The sequence below is a fragment of the Fundulus heteroclitus genome, chromosome 12 (assembly GCF_011125445.2).
Source record: "Fundulus heteroclitus isolate FHET01 chromosome 12, MU-UCD_Fhet_4.1, whole genome shotgun sequence".
Lineage (NCBI taxonomy): Eukaryota > Metazoa > Chordata > Actinopteri > Cyprinodontiformes > Fundulidae > Fundulus > Fundulus heteroclitus.
In genome coordinates, this window is record NC_046372.1 from 18,922,234 (window position 1) to 18,939,670 (window position 17,437).

Sequence of the window (17,437 nt, forward strand, 5' to 3'; positions counted from 1 at the left end):
TAACCAGCACCCTCTAGTGGCAACTTGATAAAATAGGAATTTTGCTCCACCCAAATCAGGGTAAACGAAACTTAAAGGCTCGGTTTTCTTCAGACAAAGGACACGTAGTTCATTTGGGAGTCTTGAATTTCTACTGAGGAACGCGCTGAAAGTGAATTGTAAGTAAACTTTCTGTACTGAAAGATAAAAAGAGGATAATGGCTGAGAGAGCTCTTGTTGAAAGTTACCTGAACTGCCATGTGTGTTCAGAGACTTTCAGAGATCCTGTGTCTCTGAGCTGCAACCACAGCTTCTGTTCAAGCTGCCTGCAGAAATTCTGGGAAAAAGCTGGAAACAAGAACTGTCCCATCTGTAAAAGATCATCGAAGAAAAATCCATCCATCAACTTCTCCCTCAAAGAACTTGCTGATTCGTTTTCTAAGAGGCAGAATGAAGCTTCATCTGAGATGGAAAATAAGAAAGAGAAGAAGGTGGTGTGTGAGAAACACTCAGAGGTTCCTTATTGGTTCTGTGAAGACGAGCAGAGAGCTGTGTGTCCTGTCTGTGAGTTTTCTCTCCACCAGAGTCACAAAGTGGTTCCTGTAGAACAAGCAGTCAGTGAGCTGAAGGAGCAGCTGAGATCTGACTTGAAGTCTCTGCAGGACAAGAGGAACACACAAGAAGAAGTGAAGACAGAATACGATGAGATGATTGAACACTCCAAGAAGCAGCTGTTGTCCACAGAGAGACGGATCAGAGCAGAGTTCAACAAGCTCCACCAGTTCCTGAGAGAGGAAGAGGAGTCCAGACTGGCAGCTCTGAGGGAGGAAGAGGAGCAGAAGGGGAAGACTATCAGCAGAGAGATGAAGAGGATCCAGGAGCAGATCTCCTCTCTGTCAGACAGCATCTCTGCTGTTGAAGAAGACCTGCAGAAAGACAACGTGTCGTTCCTCAGCAGTTATAAAGCCACTCAGAGCAGAGCCAGAGGTCAGAGGTCACTGTCAGATCCACAGCTGGTCTCAGGAGCTCTGATAGATGTGGCCAAACACCTGGGCAACCTGTCCTTCAGAGTCTGGGAGAAGATGAAGGACAAGGTCCACTTCAGTCCTGTCATTCTGGACCCAAACACTGCAAATGGATTTCTCTACCTGTCTGATGATCTGACCAGTGTGAGACGTGGAGACACAGAGCAGCAGCTTCCTGATAATCCAGAGAGAAACACTAAGTATAGGAATGTTTTTGGTTCTGAAGGCTTCAGCTCAGGGAAACACAGCTGGGAGGTGGAGGTGGGAGACCATCCTGACTGGCTCATTGGTTATGTTAAAGAGTCAGTTGAGAGGAAGGGAGAGACATCTGCTTCACCAAAATCTGGAGTCTGGTGTGTAGCTCATCGTGATAGAAAATACACTAATGGTGATGGTCAAACTCTCCCAGTGAAGAAGAATCTCCAGAAGATCAGAGTCCAGCTGGACTATGACAGGGGGGAGGTGTCCTTCTACGACCCTGAAGACATGTCTCACATCTACACTCACAGAGACACTTTCACTGAGAAACTCTTCCCTTTTTTCAATGTTGGAGAAGCTGCTGATGCCAAAACTTCTGATCTCAAAATCTGTCAAACTTGAAATCTGTCAAACTGTGATTAATTTTTAAAGTTTAAATAAAAAAATTTCAATTCTCTGAATTACTTTATGTTTTTAGATAAATGTTTCTGTTTGAATCAGAGCAACTTTCCTTCTAAATCCTTCATGAACACATTTAATTGTTATCAAAGTTTATAAAACTGTTTGAAATTACCAATAGAAGAAGTAAAAAATTATTGAAAATCATAATAACTTGATATATGAATGAAATATATGTTATTTGTGTGAAAACAATTCATAAAATATACATTTATGAATGTTTTGACTTTAGTGTTTTTATGTATTCAGAAAATGTAAAAAAAAAAATGTTTTTCAAACTGAATCAAATATTTCATCATCATGAGTCTCCACAATAATCTCTCACCACCTCTGGTCATTCCTTTGTATTCTGAAAATTAAATAGAGAATGATAGTTTGTTCATAACTCTGTTTTTTAAAAATATGCAATATTTTTTTAATCGGTCTATCTATTTGTTGTCATGCTTTATTTTAAAATATTTTATCAACATAAAAGTTTTAAACTTTTTAATTTGAAATCGACAACAGGAATGGATGACAAAAAATAGCAGATAATCTAAACAAATTATTTTTAATTTGATGGGGGGGGGGGGGGGGGGGGGGGGAATTAGAGTCCTGTCTGGCAATGTGGCAATAAGAATTATTGTCTTAATGCCAAAAAGAGCCCAACAGATTTTACTTTCACAAGCGGAGCCGTATTGCTTTCCTTATGGTGCTCTTTTTGATTTATACATGCAAGTAGTTTCATAATGATTTATGCGGGGACTTTTTCATGTTATATGGACACTAAAACAAGAAGGTAGAAGAGGAAAAAAAGGAGAGAAACAGATGAGACAAAAAGCTAAAAGGGAAAAAATGTGAAAGAAACAGAGGAGATGAAAGGAAGAGAACAATACAACATGCTCAGTCTGCTTCTTCACCTGCATGTATAAAGTAACAGCTAAAGATAATAATTGGAGTTTTTTGTGTGTGAAGTGAATCTGTAAGTACCTGGATCCAAGCACCTGTAGGTGTTTGTAAGAGTGCGCTTGTGCATGTAATGTTTATCCATAAGAAAAATGCTCAATAATGGCTGTGAGGAGCCAAAGACCCGCCCCCCCAGAACACCAAGTCAGACGCCAGGGGAACCACAAACCCAGATGCCCAAAGGGACCCCCAGAGCAAAGGTGCCCAAGAGGGGCAACACAGGGAATCTGCCTCCCCCACCCAAGGGAAGAGGAGAGACGGCCCCCAGGAAACCCCCCCCAACAGCCACAATGCTGAAGTCCCCAGGAGCCGCAGGGACGAGTCCGTAGACTCTGCTGGCAGCTAGTCAGCCGGGGCGGATCCGGCCATGGGCCCCAGGGACCCAAGGCCCCAGGGCGCCCCACCCCCTGGCATTGGACATTTCTATATATTATAACTAGTGTGAACAAGGGTGATTTTTGTTGAGCAGCACATTCACATATAGCAATGCATCATTATGGCTAGTTTGTTTAGCCATAACTCTAGTTGTGGCTAGTTAACTTGAGATTAATCGTAAATTAATCGCATATTTTATCGTTTTATTTCTGAAAGTGTAATAGCCTGTTTGAGCATTTTAATATGCGATTTTGCAATAAATTACACTAATAAAAAACATGCTTGTAAAAATTATATTTTTATTATGTTTTTTTTCAAGCACTTTTCAGAACTGGAATGAAAACATCCTAGTGACAAATGTTAAACTCTGGACTATAATGGCTAAATCCCTAATCATGACGCCCTGATGTTTACACAATGTGTAAACAAATGTGTAAATAAATACCTATTTTCATGCCGATATATATATATATATATATATATATATATATATATATATTTTGCCTCTTAAACAAAGATAGACATGGTATTACGCATATACATATAAATACATATTTCAAAAAAGTAAAAAGTTTTGTTAATTTTTTACTCTCTCCCACACACATCTAATTCTGAGCTTTTACACCAACAATAATAACTTATTAGAATATTTTTGCTTGCTGTTTATATCCATATTCATACAGTTTAAACCTTGAAAAAGGTTTTAAATTTCCAGGTCATTCCAGTCTTACACTTTGCTCGCAAGCAACTGCAGGAGCTTAATACCCTGAAAGAGACTGTATAGCAACTGTTTAGTAACTCCAGGTACTTTGTTTGGCAATGTGATTCAGCCTTAGTTTGTCAAATATAGAGACAATAAATTAATAAGCATTAAAGTACGGTTTATGGGTTGGAGTTCTGCAATGTTATCAGCATGTTAAAACTCATTTTTAGAACAAATCTCTGCTCAAAATGGTGATCTGCACCGCATAATCTACTTTCAGCAGTTATCACCAGTTAACTGGAGAAAATTCGAGCAGAGTTGCCTCTGCCTTTAATCCCTTGGCTCCTATGGCAGAGGGCAGTGTTGTAGTCAAGTCACTATGCCTCGAGTCCGAGTCCAGGTTCGAGTCCCCAGTGTTCAAGTCCGAGTCAAGTCCAAGTCATTAAAAAAAAAATCCGAGTCAAGTCCACTACTCATCCGAGTCAAGTCCGAGTCGAGTCCTTATTGATTACATATGGAGCATTTTGCACTCCATTTTCTGCCAATGCAGGTGAAATCCTTAAACGCGAAACGGACAATCTTCGGGGCAGTCACTGCCGCAGTAAAAATTAACGTTCGTTGTAGGAACATGCCGTGACGTGTGATGTATGACATGAAGCAGTAACATTCCATTGCACTAATAATTTAGATATTAAAATCATACACCAAATGATATTCTAATGACATATTAAAATTATAGCCTAATGATATAAAAAAAAGTCAAGTCTTTTTCTCAATTTCCGAGTCAGAATGATCTGAATGTAGGAGTCCGAGTCCAAGTTCGAGTCATCAGTGCTCAAGTCCAAGCCAAGTCACGAGTCTCTAAATTTAGCTAATGACTCGGACTCGAGTACTACAACATTGGCGGAGGGATATTTCAGCTGGATACACTCAAAGTGCCTGCAGTGCAAGCAGGTCTCTTAATGACCCCTGTTTATCATCACTTATGTTAGAGCCCAAATAAACGATTTCACTTTCAGAAACAAGCCCAAAAAACAGCAACCCGTGACTCATGAAATTTACAAGCGCCTTTAGAAAAAAGGAGCCCAAAGTCGCATGAAATAAACAGTCTTGTGATGTGCGGGTCTGTTTTGCTACAGTTCACTAGCACTCTTGAAACTATGGAAAGCGCCGAGGGTAAAACAAACAGTCCGGAGAGTGCTGCGGGGGAAAAAACATTAGGGAACAGTGTGTGTTTTGACGCGCGATTAACGCCTACAAAAAAAAATTGTCGCTGTTATGGTCTTACAAAGTTAACACGTTAATAACGCGTTAAAACTGACAACCCTAATTAAAATACACAGCTCATATACTATTACTTTTGAAGAGAAGAGGGGAACAGAATTAGCAATATTAGAAAACAGACAGATATGAGAGCAGAAAGAAAATGTAAATGATTTATTGAATGTGCCTTTTACAAAATCGGAATTAAATGGAGCTCTTCAGAAAGTTAAATTAACGACACCAGGAAAAGATCAAATTTGTTATTTAATGTAAAAACATCCTAGTGAACCATCTAAAGAGATTTTATTGGTACTTTATAATAAAGTTTGGGAAAATGGACAATTACTGAGAGTTGGATAGAGGCTGTATTACAGTTTTTGTTGACTGCTTTGACCTGTTTGAAGAAACTGGCAACCTCTCAGTTTTCATCATCACCATCTTAGCAGAGAAAAAGACACCTCTTGCAAATGAGTTAACCCATTCTCATTGGTTTGACACATTTTCCCCACCCTTTTGCAAAACAGTTAACGCAGATGTCATTCATGCAGTCCAAACTCCATTGATTTAGCTGTGGCAGTAAACAGAAACCAAATGTTCCAAGCTCTTAGAAACTTCTTGATCAGAATGAAATCACTGAAGCACAATGACTGACACCTCTTTACACAATTTTTCAATTTACAGTCAGTTTGCAGGCTTTACGTAAAAGGTGCCATGTTGTGTGTTGTTCTTTGCAAGCATGGATGGTCTAAGGCAGATGAGAGTCAGAGTAAGACGTAGATGGGTCAGGGGAAGAAGGTTATGAGGAAGAGGAATCTGTGTGCAAGGTGGAGGTGTAGCTGTAGCTAGAAGGGATCAAGTTACATAGAAAATTCGGGCAACTATGATTGACCATGTGGTAAATCATGGCCTTTCACTTAGAGAGGCTGGACAAAGAGTCCAACCTGTTCTCAACAGAAAGACGGTTGCATCCATTGTCAGAGTTTTTCGACTGGAGAACAGGTAATGTTGCTATACAGTATATACATATATATCTGTAGTGATATACAGTATTTCATGTAATTGTTTTCCACATTTCATGTATTCTTTACAGAATTGAAAGGCTACCGGTTGGTAGTGGTAGACTCAGAATTTTCAATGTTGAGCAGGAGGCAGCCATTGTGAACATGGTTCTGGCAAATACTGTAATGCCATTAGGCTGCGTGAAATCCAGGCAGCAGTGATTGCAGATCAGGGGGTATTTAGAAATGTAAATACTGTGAGTGACACCACAATTAACCGTGTCCTCAGAAGGAACCATATGGCAATGAAACAACTCTACAGAGTTCCATTCCAGAGGAACTCTGATGCTGTGAAGGAGGCCAGGTGCCAATATGTGGAGGTAAGGAAACATTACAGTACTATACACTTATGCCTTGGCTCATCGTGCTGTTACTTTAGTGTCAACTGGGGTTACTTTTATGTACGTAAATGTAATTTTACTTTTTTTTTTGTACATTAGCGAATCATGGATCTTGAAGCTGAGGGGGAACATCATGTTTTCATTTATGTTGATGAAGCTGGCTTCAACCTCTGTAAAGTGAGGCGGCGTGGGAGGAACCTCATTGGGCATAGGGCCACCGTTACAGTTCCAGGGCAGAGGGGCACCAACATAACTACGTGTGCTGCTATATCCAATGATGGTGTCCTCTGTCATATTCCAGCGATTGGTCCCTACAATACTGAGCGCCTCATTGCATTTCTTAACACCCTGCATGACAGGCTCATCCCACCTCAGGAAAAAGGGCTGTTGAAGCCTGGCATGCCACTATTTGTGATAATCTGGGACAATGTGACATTCCACCATTCTCGTGTAGTGAATGAGTGGTTTGTTGCACACCCTAGGATGATGGCGCAATTTCTTCCTCCATACTCTCCATTTTTAAATCCTATAGAAGAATTATTCAGTGCATGGAGATGGAAAGTATATGATCAACGCCCCTATGAGCAGATGTCCGTGCTCAATGCAATGTCTGCTGCTACCCAAGATGTAGATGCAGAGGCATGTCAAGGATGGATGAGGCATGCAAGAAGATTTTTCCCCAGGTGCATCACAAGGGAAAATATTGAATGTGACGTAGATGAGGCCATGTGGCCTATTCGTCAAAGTTACAATCTAACTTTGTGCTCTTACTATCTGAGCAACAGCTTGGTTTCTAGAATGCCTCCGGGGCTAGCGCATTAGCGCCATCAAGCTTTAAAAACACAGTGAAAACACATTAAGTGAACCACTCTACTTTCCTTGCCTTACTCTGCCAAACCTGTCTGTGTCTCTGTGTCAGTTCGGTTGACTTTGGGAATCCAGTTGGAAGAAGTTGGGCCACGGTGAAGGCTCATTGTCTGAGCAGCGAGCAGGCGGCTAGCTCGAATAGAGTTCCTCGTGAAACCCGGACTGCGATGTGCTTACACACCTCCGGTGGTCTGCACTCGTCCTGTGAAGGGGGCTCGCACATGGGCTCTCACCTTGCTGGTGTGGCTGTTTGTTCTCTGGAGGCTGCAGCGTACTCATCTTTCCTGCAACAGCTGAGAAAAATCACAAGGCTGGTTTTGGTGTATAGAGGGATTCTTTACTCCGGCTTCTGGTTATGTAGAAGATAGTCTGTGAACCCCATACGGCCGGCATGGGTGGCTTGACTCCCCAGTGTAGAACTCTCTTCTCGAGAGTTCACAGCCAAAGAGAGCTGAGAGTGTTCTCCCCGATGCTACCCAAACAGTGAGCTAAAGAGAGCAATGCGGTACCGCGCGCGAGCTATTTTTAGAAACACAACGTCACGATGACGTCACATCACGTGGTACGCAGTGGGGCAAACTCCGCCGTCGTTTCGCTGTAAGAGACGTGCGTTAGCCTAGGTTTTACTCGGTAAACGACTGCTTTTTCCAAATCTAAGACCATGGTTTTTAAACATTGTTGCTATGGAACGTGCAACAGCGACTCGAGTTGCGCTGATCGGCCGCATATGAAGGATGTTTTCTTCAAGACTGCCAAGGAGAAATGTGTACGCTTGGAACACCGGGGCGGTCGGCCTACACAACAGTTCAACCCGGAAAAAGTAACCAAATTCAAGTACATATGTAGCAAGCATTTTGTCGGAGGAAAGGGCCCAACCGAAGAACATCCTGACCCAATTCCAGCGACATCAAGTCAAGGTAAGAGTATTTTGGTGGCCGACATGTTAATAAAGTAGCGCCTGCTACCATGACAGCATATAGGCTATCATGGTAGCAGGCGCTAACATGATAGCCTGCTACCAGGCTTACTCAAAAACATTTCAAATGAGACAAACATTAAACATATACCCATTCCTGGACGGTGATTGCAAACAACAACAAAAAAAAAAAACGGCCGACACTGCCATGATCGCCGCGCAGGAAAAAAAAACAAAGCTTACCGTTTATCAACTCGGCCAGTTTTCCAGTCTTTTTAAGCCCTCGAACCTCAAGCCATCGTTTGAGCTGAAGGTTGGTGTGTTCTTTGACAGTGCGACCAGTAATCCGTGTGCCTGGGACATCGTCTTGGGAAAGTTTAACGGCTGTAAAGTCGGTCATATCTGTTATCCGTGCGTTCTCTCCTGTATGCGTTCTCTCCTGTATGCCCTACCTAAGCGGCAAAAGGGGCGTTGCTCTTGAGACGGTGACGTCACGTGCGCGGTACCGCATTGTAGCAGGGCCAGGGGGCTTTATACAGTGCCCCCCTGCTGTGAGAACAGTCATTGGGAGGGGTGACTGCAACAGTCCCTTACATTTATTGTGGCCTTAGATCAGCCTCAGCGTCTGATACTACCTTATTTTCCAGCTGGCTGATTTTCACAACACAATATAGATACAAACTATATAAATCCTTATTGCTTATTAACACTGCCTGTTTTCTCTTGACCATTTCAAACCTCTCACCTGTTTAGTGAGAAAAAAAAACATGCAATATTTTATCAATCAAAATACTTTTTAAGAGATTAAGGTAATCCTAATGTTTAAAGAAAGTACTGTTATTACTAGTTTAACATAGCAAATACTATCATTAGATACCTAGATGCAGAACAATATTCAGGCTTTAGCTGAAATAAAATGTTGGCTCCAGGATGAGTACCAGAAAAACGGAAGGCCCCTGAAGGAGCCTTCCGTTTAGCCCCGCCCCCGACGCAAAACAGTGGCAGCTTGTAGTAACAATAAAAACGTCTCTCATTGAAAAAAGATGCAGCATAAAATTAGAATATCATCATAAGTTTTTTCTTTCTAACAATGTTTGACTTTTCAATGTTTAATTTTTCAATGCCAAATCTCTTTTTCGGTGTCATCGCAAGTGTTTTTTAAATGTTTAATTTAATGTCTGATTTTACAATGCCAAATCTCTTTTCAATGTCGCTGCATGCTGTCACCGTTTTAGCTCCACAGCCTGGTAGCTCAACACAGCGGCTTAACAACATATTCCCAGCTGTTGCATTCAGGGACCGTGGGAACTGGAAAGATCTATAACATATCATCGACATTCTATATTTCTGTGATTGATTTTGAAAGATAACATATGCTTCACCGATAGAAGTAAGCTTATGTGAATACACAATGGGAATATCAGAGGAGAAAATGTGATACTGGAAGATTTGCACTGCATTTTAACTCCGTGTTGGAGATTCCCCATGCTCTCAATTTAAAGCTGAAGCACCACCAGACTGAGCTTCGGAGGTACTCGACAGGTGTCCACGCCAAACAGGTTATCCCCGCCAGAATTTCTAAGTAAAAGAAAGTAAAAGAAGAGTGACGTCACCTAATCGCTCAGTTAGTGGGTTAGAAGTGAAAATTTAACTTTAGTAATCACGTCTCGTACGTAGTGTTTCATTGCGACTTCAATCAGAAGCTGCTGAAAATTAATATTTATTGATAGAAACAGCCCCATCTACTGGCGGGTTTCCTTAATGCCAGTTGTGTTTCCTTGAGCTCCACCCAAAACAGGATAAACGAAACTGAAGGGTTTAAATCAGGAATCGAGGAGAGACGACGACGTGGTAAAGTCTCTGATCTGCACAGACGAACACACAGAAAGAGAACTGTAAGTCAGCATACTGTCTTTACTTACAAGAAGAAGAAGAAAATGGCTGAGATGGTAGAGAAAATCGCTCTTGTTGATTCTTTCCTGAGCTGCCATGTGTGTTCAGAGACTTTCAGAGATCCTGTGTCTCTGAGCTGCAACCACAGCTTCTGTTCAAGCTGCTTGCAGAAATTCTGGGAACAAGTTGGAAATAAGAACTGTCCCATCTGTAAAAGATTGTCAAAGGAAAATCCATCCATCAACTTCTGCCTCAAAGAACTTGCTGATTCGTTTGCCAGGAAGCAGAATGGAGCTACAAACGAGATGGAAAATAAGAAAGAGAAGAATGTGGTGTGTGAGAAACACTCAGATGTTCCTTATTGGTTCTGTGAAGACGAGCAGAGAGCTGTGTGTCCTGTCTGTGAGTTTTCTCTCCACCAGAGTCACAAAGTGGTTCCTATAGAACAAGCAGTCAGTGAGCTGAAGGAGAAGCTGAGATCTGACTTAAAGTCTCTGCAGGACAAGAGGAACACACAAGAAGAAGTGAAGACAGAATACGATGAGATGATTGAACACTGCAAGAAGCAGCTGTTGTCCACAGAGAGACAGATCAAAGCAGAGTTCAACAAGCTCCACCAGTTCCTGAAGGAGGAAGAGGAGTCCAGACTGGCAGCTCTGAGGGAGGAAGAGGAGCAGAAGAGGAAGACCATCAGCAGAGAGATGAAGAGGATCCAGGAGCAGATCTCCTCTCTGTCAGACAGCATCTCTGCTGTTGAAGAAGACCTGCAGAAAGACAACGTGTCGTTCCTCAGCAGTTATAAAGCCACTCAGAGCAGAGCCAGAGGTCAGAGGTCACTGTCAGATCCACAGCTGGTCTCAGGAGCTCTGATAGATGTGGCCAAACACCTGGGCAACCTGTCCTTCAGAGTCTGGGAGAAGATGAAGGACAAGGTCCACTTCAGTCCTGTCATTCTGGACCCAAACACTGCAAATGGATTTCTCTACCTGTCTGATGATCTGACCAGTGTGAGACAAGGAGACACAAAGCAGCAGCTTCCGGATAATCCAGAGAGAAACACTAAGTACACCTTTGTTTTTGGTTCTGAGGGTTTCAGTTCAGGGAAACACAGCTGGGAGGTGGAGGTGGGAGACCATCCTGTCTGGCTCATTGGTTATGTTAAAGAGTCAGTTGAGAGGAAGGGAGAGTTATTTGCTTCACCAAAATATGGAATCTGGTGTTTACGGCATGATGATGGAAAATACACTAATGGTGATGGTCAAACTCTCACAGTGAAGAAGAATCTCCAGAAGATCAGAGTCCAGCTGGACTATGACAGGGGGGAGGTGTCCTTCTACGACCCTGAAGACATGTCTCACATCTACATTCACAGAGACACTTTCACTGAGAAACTCTTCCCTTATTTAAATGTTGGAGAAGCTGCTGATGCCAAAACTTCTGATCTCAAAATCTGTCAAACTGAGATTTCTGTTTAAACTTGTGTTTTTGAGTTCTCTGAAATATTAAATATTTTTTGATTGGTGACCATCCTGACTGCTACCTGGGTGTGGTTAAAATGTCAGTTGACAGAAAGGGAGAGAGAGATATTACATCTGAAAATGGAATCTGGGGTTTGTGTTATGAAGATGGAAAATACACTGATACTATTGGTAAGACCATCACCATGAGGAGGAGTCTCCAGAGGATCAGAGTCCAGCTGGACTATGACAGGGGGGAGTTGTCCTTCTACGACTCTGAAGACATGTCTATTGTCTACATCTACAGAGAAACTTTCACTGAGAAACTCTTGCCTTACTTCAGCGTTGGTGAAGCTGTTGATGCCAAAACTAAGGGTATCAGCATATGGAAGTCTGAAACAGTGGTGAGATCAAACTGATTTGTTTCTTTAACAAGAAGAAAAGCTAAAATCAGGGTTTAAAAAACATCAGAGTGGTTAGTATAAGATGGACTTAAGTGTTTGTATAGTAACATAATGGATCCCTAAAGTTAAAAATGTAACAACACTGAGGGACACAAGTATTTAAAGTCCCCAAAAAGCATGACTAAGAGCTTTGATTGTCTTTAGCAAAGCACAAAGGCCTTGTTGTAGCCTTCAATATCTGTTTTCATATCTCAGGAGTCCTTTTGGCTGACTCCTCCTCACGTAAACTTTCTAAACCCTTGGTTTCTTGGTTGCTGCTTGGAAACTCAAAGCTTGAGCTTCTTTTACAGACTTTCTAGAGGACTGAGGTTTGGTGACTACAAAGGCCTTTCCATTCTTCTTTAGCTCCTCACAGCTTCCATACAAGTGGCTCTTGAGTTATTATCATGCTGGGATTCTCATCCAGGACCCATCATTTGTGTCCTCCTCCTAGATTTATTCATAATTTCTTGGCACCTCAATGCAGTTGAAGTTGCCACAGTCTTAAGGATAATGTTTCCATCTCTGTGCTTAACAGAGATACTGGTTTTCTTCTCTTCCTCCTAATAGGCAGGGTTGAGTTGCTGCAAAAGAGCTCCGAGGGAGACATGATTCTGGTTATGTTGTACAGATTGAATGTTTATTTCTGTCAATGATCTGCAAAGTAAACTGTGACAATTGTGTAATTCATTTTTTTCCAGACTTTTATTGATATTCTTTTTTGTATGTCTGTGAGCAAACTTAGGAAATCAGCAGGGGATCAAATATTTAATCTGTTGTTTAATAACTTTTTCTTTTAGTTGTTTTTTGTTGATTATGTTATATAAGCAGATCTGTTTAAAAATTTGATGGTTATTTTAAGACGCACCAATCAGATTTTCCCTGGCCAATGTCCATTTATAGTCTGATCTGCTGGAAATATTCAGTCAGACCAGATCCGGGGGTGCCACACAAGTATTTTTGCATTAGTTTGCATGAACTGTATTTTACATCAAGCATGTTTTACTGATGGATCACACTGTATGCTGACTTAATGGCTCCCCATATATATAGATCCAGTATTGACTGTAAAAACAAACATGTTTTTTTCTTTTTTATTGAACTTTAACTGATAGAATCTTCCCTCAGACTGTATCACAGATCACACAAACAAATCAGCCATTATAGACCTTGTCTGATATTTGTATGTTTACCTTTTAGTCATTAAAACACTAAATAATTAAATAAATATTGAGAATGTATGGTTTTACTAGCCTTTTCATTTGTATATTTGTGTCTGTCGAGATGGCCAGGTAATTAGATCACGAACCAGAGGTTTAGGAACTTTAAATAGAACTCTTTATTGTTAATCAGTTATTCTTTTTCAATATTAAAACTTCAAAGACTATTTAAAACATAAAATTAAATACAACCAGCCTGATTCTGCTTGGTGTGTTTCTGTATATATGTATATGTTCATCGCTTCTCTTTGGTATATTAGCTAAATGTTAAGACCTTTTAGTGACTGTGCAAAAAAGTATTTTGATATTTCCACTTTTATTAATTGATCAGTCCAGAGTTTTGATTCCAACTAAATTCATGTCACCAATGTGACACAAAAACATCAGTTTATTAAAAGAGTTAAAGAAAGTTAAGTTTTCTGGGCACGCCCTCCTGAGAAGAAACCCAGTGGCCAGATGTGGCCAGAGCTCGCCACATCTGGCCACTGAGATTTTAGGCCATTCCTCAAGGCTTAACTGCTCCATCTCCTTCATGTTGGATGGTTTTCACTCGTGAACAGCGAGCTTTAAGTCTAACCACAGATTCTCAAGTGGATTGAGGTCTGGACTTTGGTTAGCCCATGTCAACAGATTTAAACGTTTTTCTTAAAGCCCCTGAACTGTTGCTTTAGCAGGATGAACCTCTGTGCCAGTCTCAGATCGCAGGCAGACTGATACAGGTTATGCTCAAGAATAAAAATGGATTGAAGTCAATTCATTTTTATTTACATAGCACCAATTAAAAACACGTCATCTCAAGACACTTTACGAAGTAGAATCTATCGATTTATCCAGACAGATTAGTTAAAAAGTTGTCCAAGCGATTCAGCATAGATTTTTTTTAACACTCATTGACTTTTTTCTTGCCACTCTGCCATGAAGCTCAGCTCTATGGAGCATTCAGCTTATTATGGTCCAGGGGACAGATATTCCAGTCCTTGCTGTGGAGCTCTGCAGCTCCTTCAGGGCGATCTTTGGTTTCTGTGCTGCCTCCCTGATTAATGCCCTCCTGGCCTAGTCCGTGAGTTCTGGACTGATGAGTGGACCTCTCTTGGAAGGTTTGTTATGGTACGAGGTGCTTTGCATTGGAAGATGATAGAGCTGATGGTGCTCTGGGACAACGTTGATGATTTGGATATTTATAAATAGTCCCACCCTGAGTTGTTCTTCTCAACCACTTTGTCCCTGACTTGTTGTAGAGCTCCTTGGTCTCCACGGTGTGGTGCCTCTTGTTTAGTCCTGCAGCCTCTGGGGCCTTCAGAACAGGTGTGTTTATACTGACAGATCATATGGCATTTAGACTGAACACAGATGGACTTCATTTCACTAATTATGGGATAGGTATCTCATATATTCAGTTCTATTTATGATCTGCTGCTCTCTTGCCAAAATAAAAGAAACCAAATGCTGCTGTTTTGGGAACCCTGGGAACTCGCATATGATTGGCTCAGGAACCAGGAAGTAAACACGGGCTACATACTGAGCCAAAGTCGTTCCGGACCGTACCTCTAGGTTTGAAAGGAGAAAAACTTGACTAAGACATTGTTGATGGAGGTGGCCGATTGTTTATAGGGAATGTTACTTCCACCTCAAGTGACAAATTAGAATGATTTGGGTTAATTCTGCAGTAAATCTACTTATTGCTCCTTTACAAGAAGAACATTAATTCAACTTTTATTTATCATAAAACAAAAAATAAAATCTGTGTTCCTAAACAGATCCTCCAACATGTGCTACTGCTTACTTATCATTATTTAATACTGTGAACTTAGTGATTTTAATATGCCTTAGACCTGCATCTTCAGTTGACATTTGACCTTTTAGCACTCTAAGCAGATGCATATAGACATATAAAGGATTGTTTGACAACAGGCAGCTTTGTGAATCCTAATTGCTTAGCTTCACATCCAATGAAATAATATCTTGTCCAAAATAATATCTTGCAGCTTATGTTTGACATATATTTAGCTAAAATTACAACCTCAATATGAAATGCATTAGATAACACCACTGCTGCTTAATTAAATCACAATATAAACCTTTGGATTTCTCAGAAATGTCTGAGGTGAGAAAAAATTTTAAACTCCCTAAGGGCGTATCTCAAAGTTTGATGCTGAAATACATAAGCAGCTGAATTTATCCATAAATCTCAAGAGATGCTGATCCAGATCCTGCTGGAACTCCTTAAACCAGCTTCTTCTTCACGTTTCCCCCTATTACTTTTGGACATGTTCATTGTTCACATTTAAAATATTGACATATGAAGGTCTCAGAAAGCAATTGTTCATTGAGCTTTAATCTCTAGGTGAGTAAAATATCCAAATATTGATGACGTAATAACCCCAATTATTTGTATTTCACAATGTTGAATTATAAAATACCATAATAATGTGACGTACTAATGCCATGGCATGTACTTATATAAATACTGTCTTTTAAGAGTCTTTTCGCTCAGATTCAGTGAAAATCAGCTGCAAAGTAAAGCTTCTTAATGTTAAACGTGCCCATTAACAACATAAATGACTGAACAGCACCCTCTAGTGGCAACTTGATAAAATAGGAATTTTGCTCCACCCAAATCAGGGTAAACGAAACTTAAAGGCTCGGTTTTCTTCAGACAAAGGACACGTAGTTCATTTAGGAGTCTTGAATTTCTACTGAGGAACGCACTGAAAGTGAATTGTAAGTAAACTTTCTGTACTGAAAAATAAAAAGAGGATAATGGCAGAAAGAGCTCTTTTTAAAAGTTTCCTGAGCTGCCATGTGTGTTCAGAGACTTTCAGAGATCCTGTGTCTCTGAGCTGCAACCACAGCTTCTGTTCAAGCTGCCTGCAGAAATTCTGGGAACAAGCTGGAAACAAGAACTGTCCCATCTGTAAAAGATCATCGAAGGAAAATCCATCCATCAACTTCTCCCTCAAAGAACTTGCTGATTCGTTTTCTAAGAGGCAGAATGAAGCTTCATCTGAGATGGAAAATAAGAAAGAGAAGAAGGTGGTGTGTGAGAAACACTCAGAGGTTCCTTATTGGTTCTGTAAAGACGAGCAGAGAGCTGTGTGTCCTGTCTGTGAGTTTTCTCTCCACCAGAGTCACAAAGTGGTTCCTGTAGAACAAGCAGTCAGTGAGCTGAAGGAGCAGCTGAGATCTGACTTAAAGTCTCTGCAGGACAAGAGGAACAAACAAGAAGAAGTGAAGACAGAATACGATGAGATGATTGAACACTGCAAGAAGCAGCTGTTGTCCACAGAGAGACAGATCAAAGCAGAGTTCAACAAGCTCCACCAGTTCCTGAAGGAGGAAGAGGAGTCCAGACTGGCAGCTCTGAGGGAGGAAGAGGAGCAGAAGGGGAAGACTATCAGCAGAGAGATGAAGAGGATCCAGGAGCAGATCTCCTCTCTGTCAGACAGCATCTCTGCTGTTGAAGAAGACCTGCAGAAAGACAACGTGTTGTTCCTCAGCAGTTATAAAGCCACTCAGAGCAGAGCCAGAGGTCAGAGGTCACTGTCAGATCCACAGCTGGTCTCAGGAGCTCTGATAGATGTGGCCAAACACCTGGGCAACCTGTCCTTCAGAGTCTGGGAGAAGATGAAGGACAAGGTCCACTTCAGTCCTGTCATTCTGGACCCAAACTCTGCAAATAGATGGCTCTACCTGTCTGATGATCTGACCAGTGTGAGACATGGAGATGAATGGCAGCAGCTTCCTGATAATCCAGAGAGGAACAAATATGTTGAAGTCTTTGGTTCTGAGGGCTTCAGCTTGGGGAAACACAGCTGGGAGGTGGAGGTGGGAGACCATCCTGACTGGTACCTGGGTTTGGTGAAAGAGTCCGTGGACAGGAAGTAAATATTGCAGTGTTAAAGTAACACTTAAAGAGTTGATTTTAACACTATTTCCGAGTGTATTTGATCCCACTCTGAATTAGTGCTAAATTAACTCTTTCTATAGAGTTTAGAATTTTAGAGTGAAATTAACTCTAATTAGTGTAAAAAATTAACACTGGCTTACACTGAATAGTGTAATTAATATTTTACACCAAAGGTTAAATATCACTAAAGAGAGTTAATATTACTCTTCGTGGAGTTAATAATTAACTCTTGTATGGTGTCAAATCAATTCTGATTGAGTTCCTTTCCAGTTCAGAATAACACCGCATGTAGTTACTAAAAGTTAACACTGGAGAGTAAAACAACTCTGTTAAGTGTTGATATAACACACTACTGTGTTGGTTAATTTACTCCCTTGCAGTGAAAAAT

General features: G+C 41.0%; 2 protein-coding genes across 3 annotated transcripts in view; both read left to right on the forward strand.

Moving 5' to 3' along the window:
- Positions 1–13,151, forward strand: LOC118564854 (nuclear factor 7, brain-like). Its single transcript, XM_036144135.1, has 2 exons — positions 1–1,589; positions 11,471–13,151. The coding sequence occupies exons 1-2, from the start codon at positions 198–200 to the stop codon at positions 11,495–11,497; spliced, it is 1,419 nt and encodes a 472-aa protein (XP_036000028.1). The 5' UTR covers positions 1–197; the 3' UTR covers positions 11,498–13,151.
- LOC105920518 (nuclear factor 7, brain-like) overlaps positions 9,947–17,437 on the forward strand; it is a 24,770-nt gene continuing 17,279 nt past the window's right edge. The window contains exons 1-2 of one of the 2 annotated variants that reach the window (XM_036144133.1): positions 9,947–10,142; positions 15,967–17,023. In XM_036144133.1, the coding sequence (XP_036000026.1) occupies positions 10,067–10,142; positions 15,967–17,023 (1,133 nt within the window). In that variant the 5' untranslated portion in view covers positions 9,947–10,066. Of the gene's footprint in view, positions 10,143–15,699; positions 17,024–17,437 lie in introns of those variants that run through there. The other variant, XM_036144134.1, reaches the window with a different exon arrangement.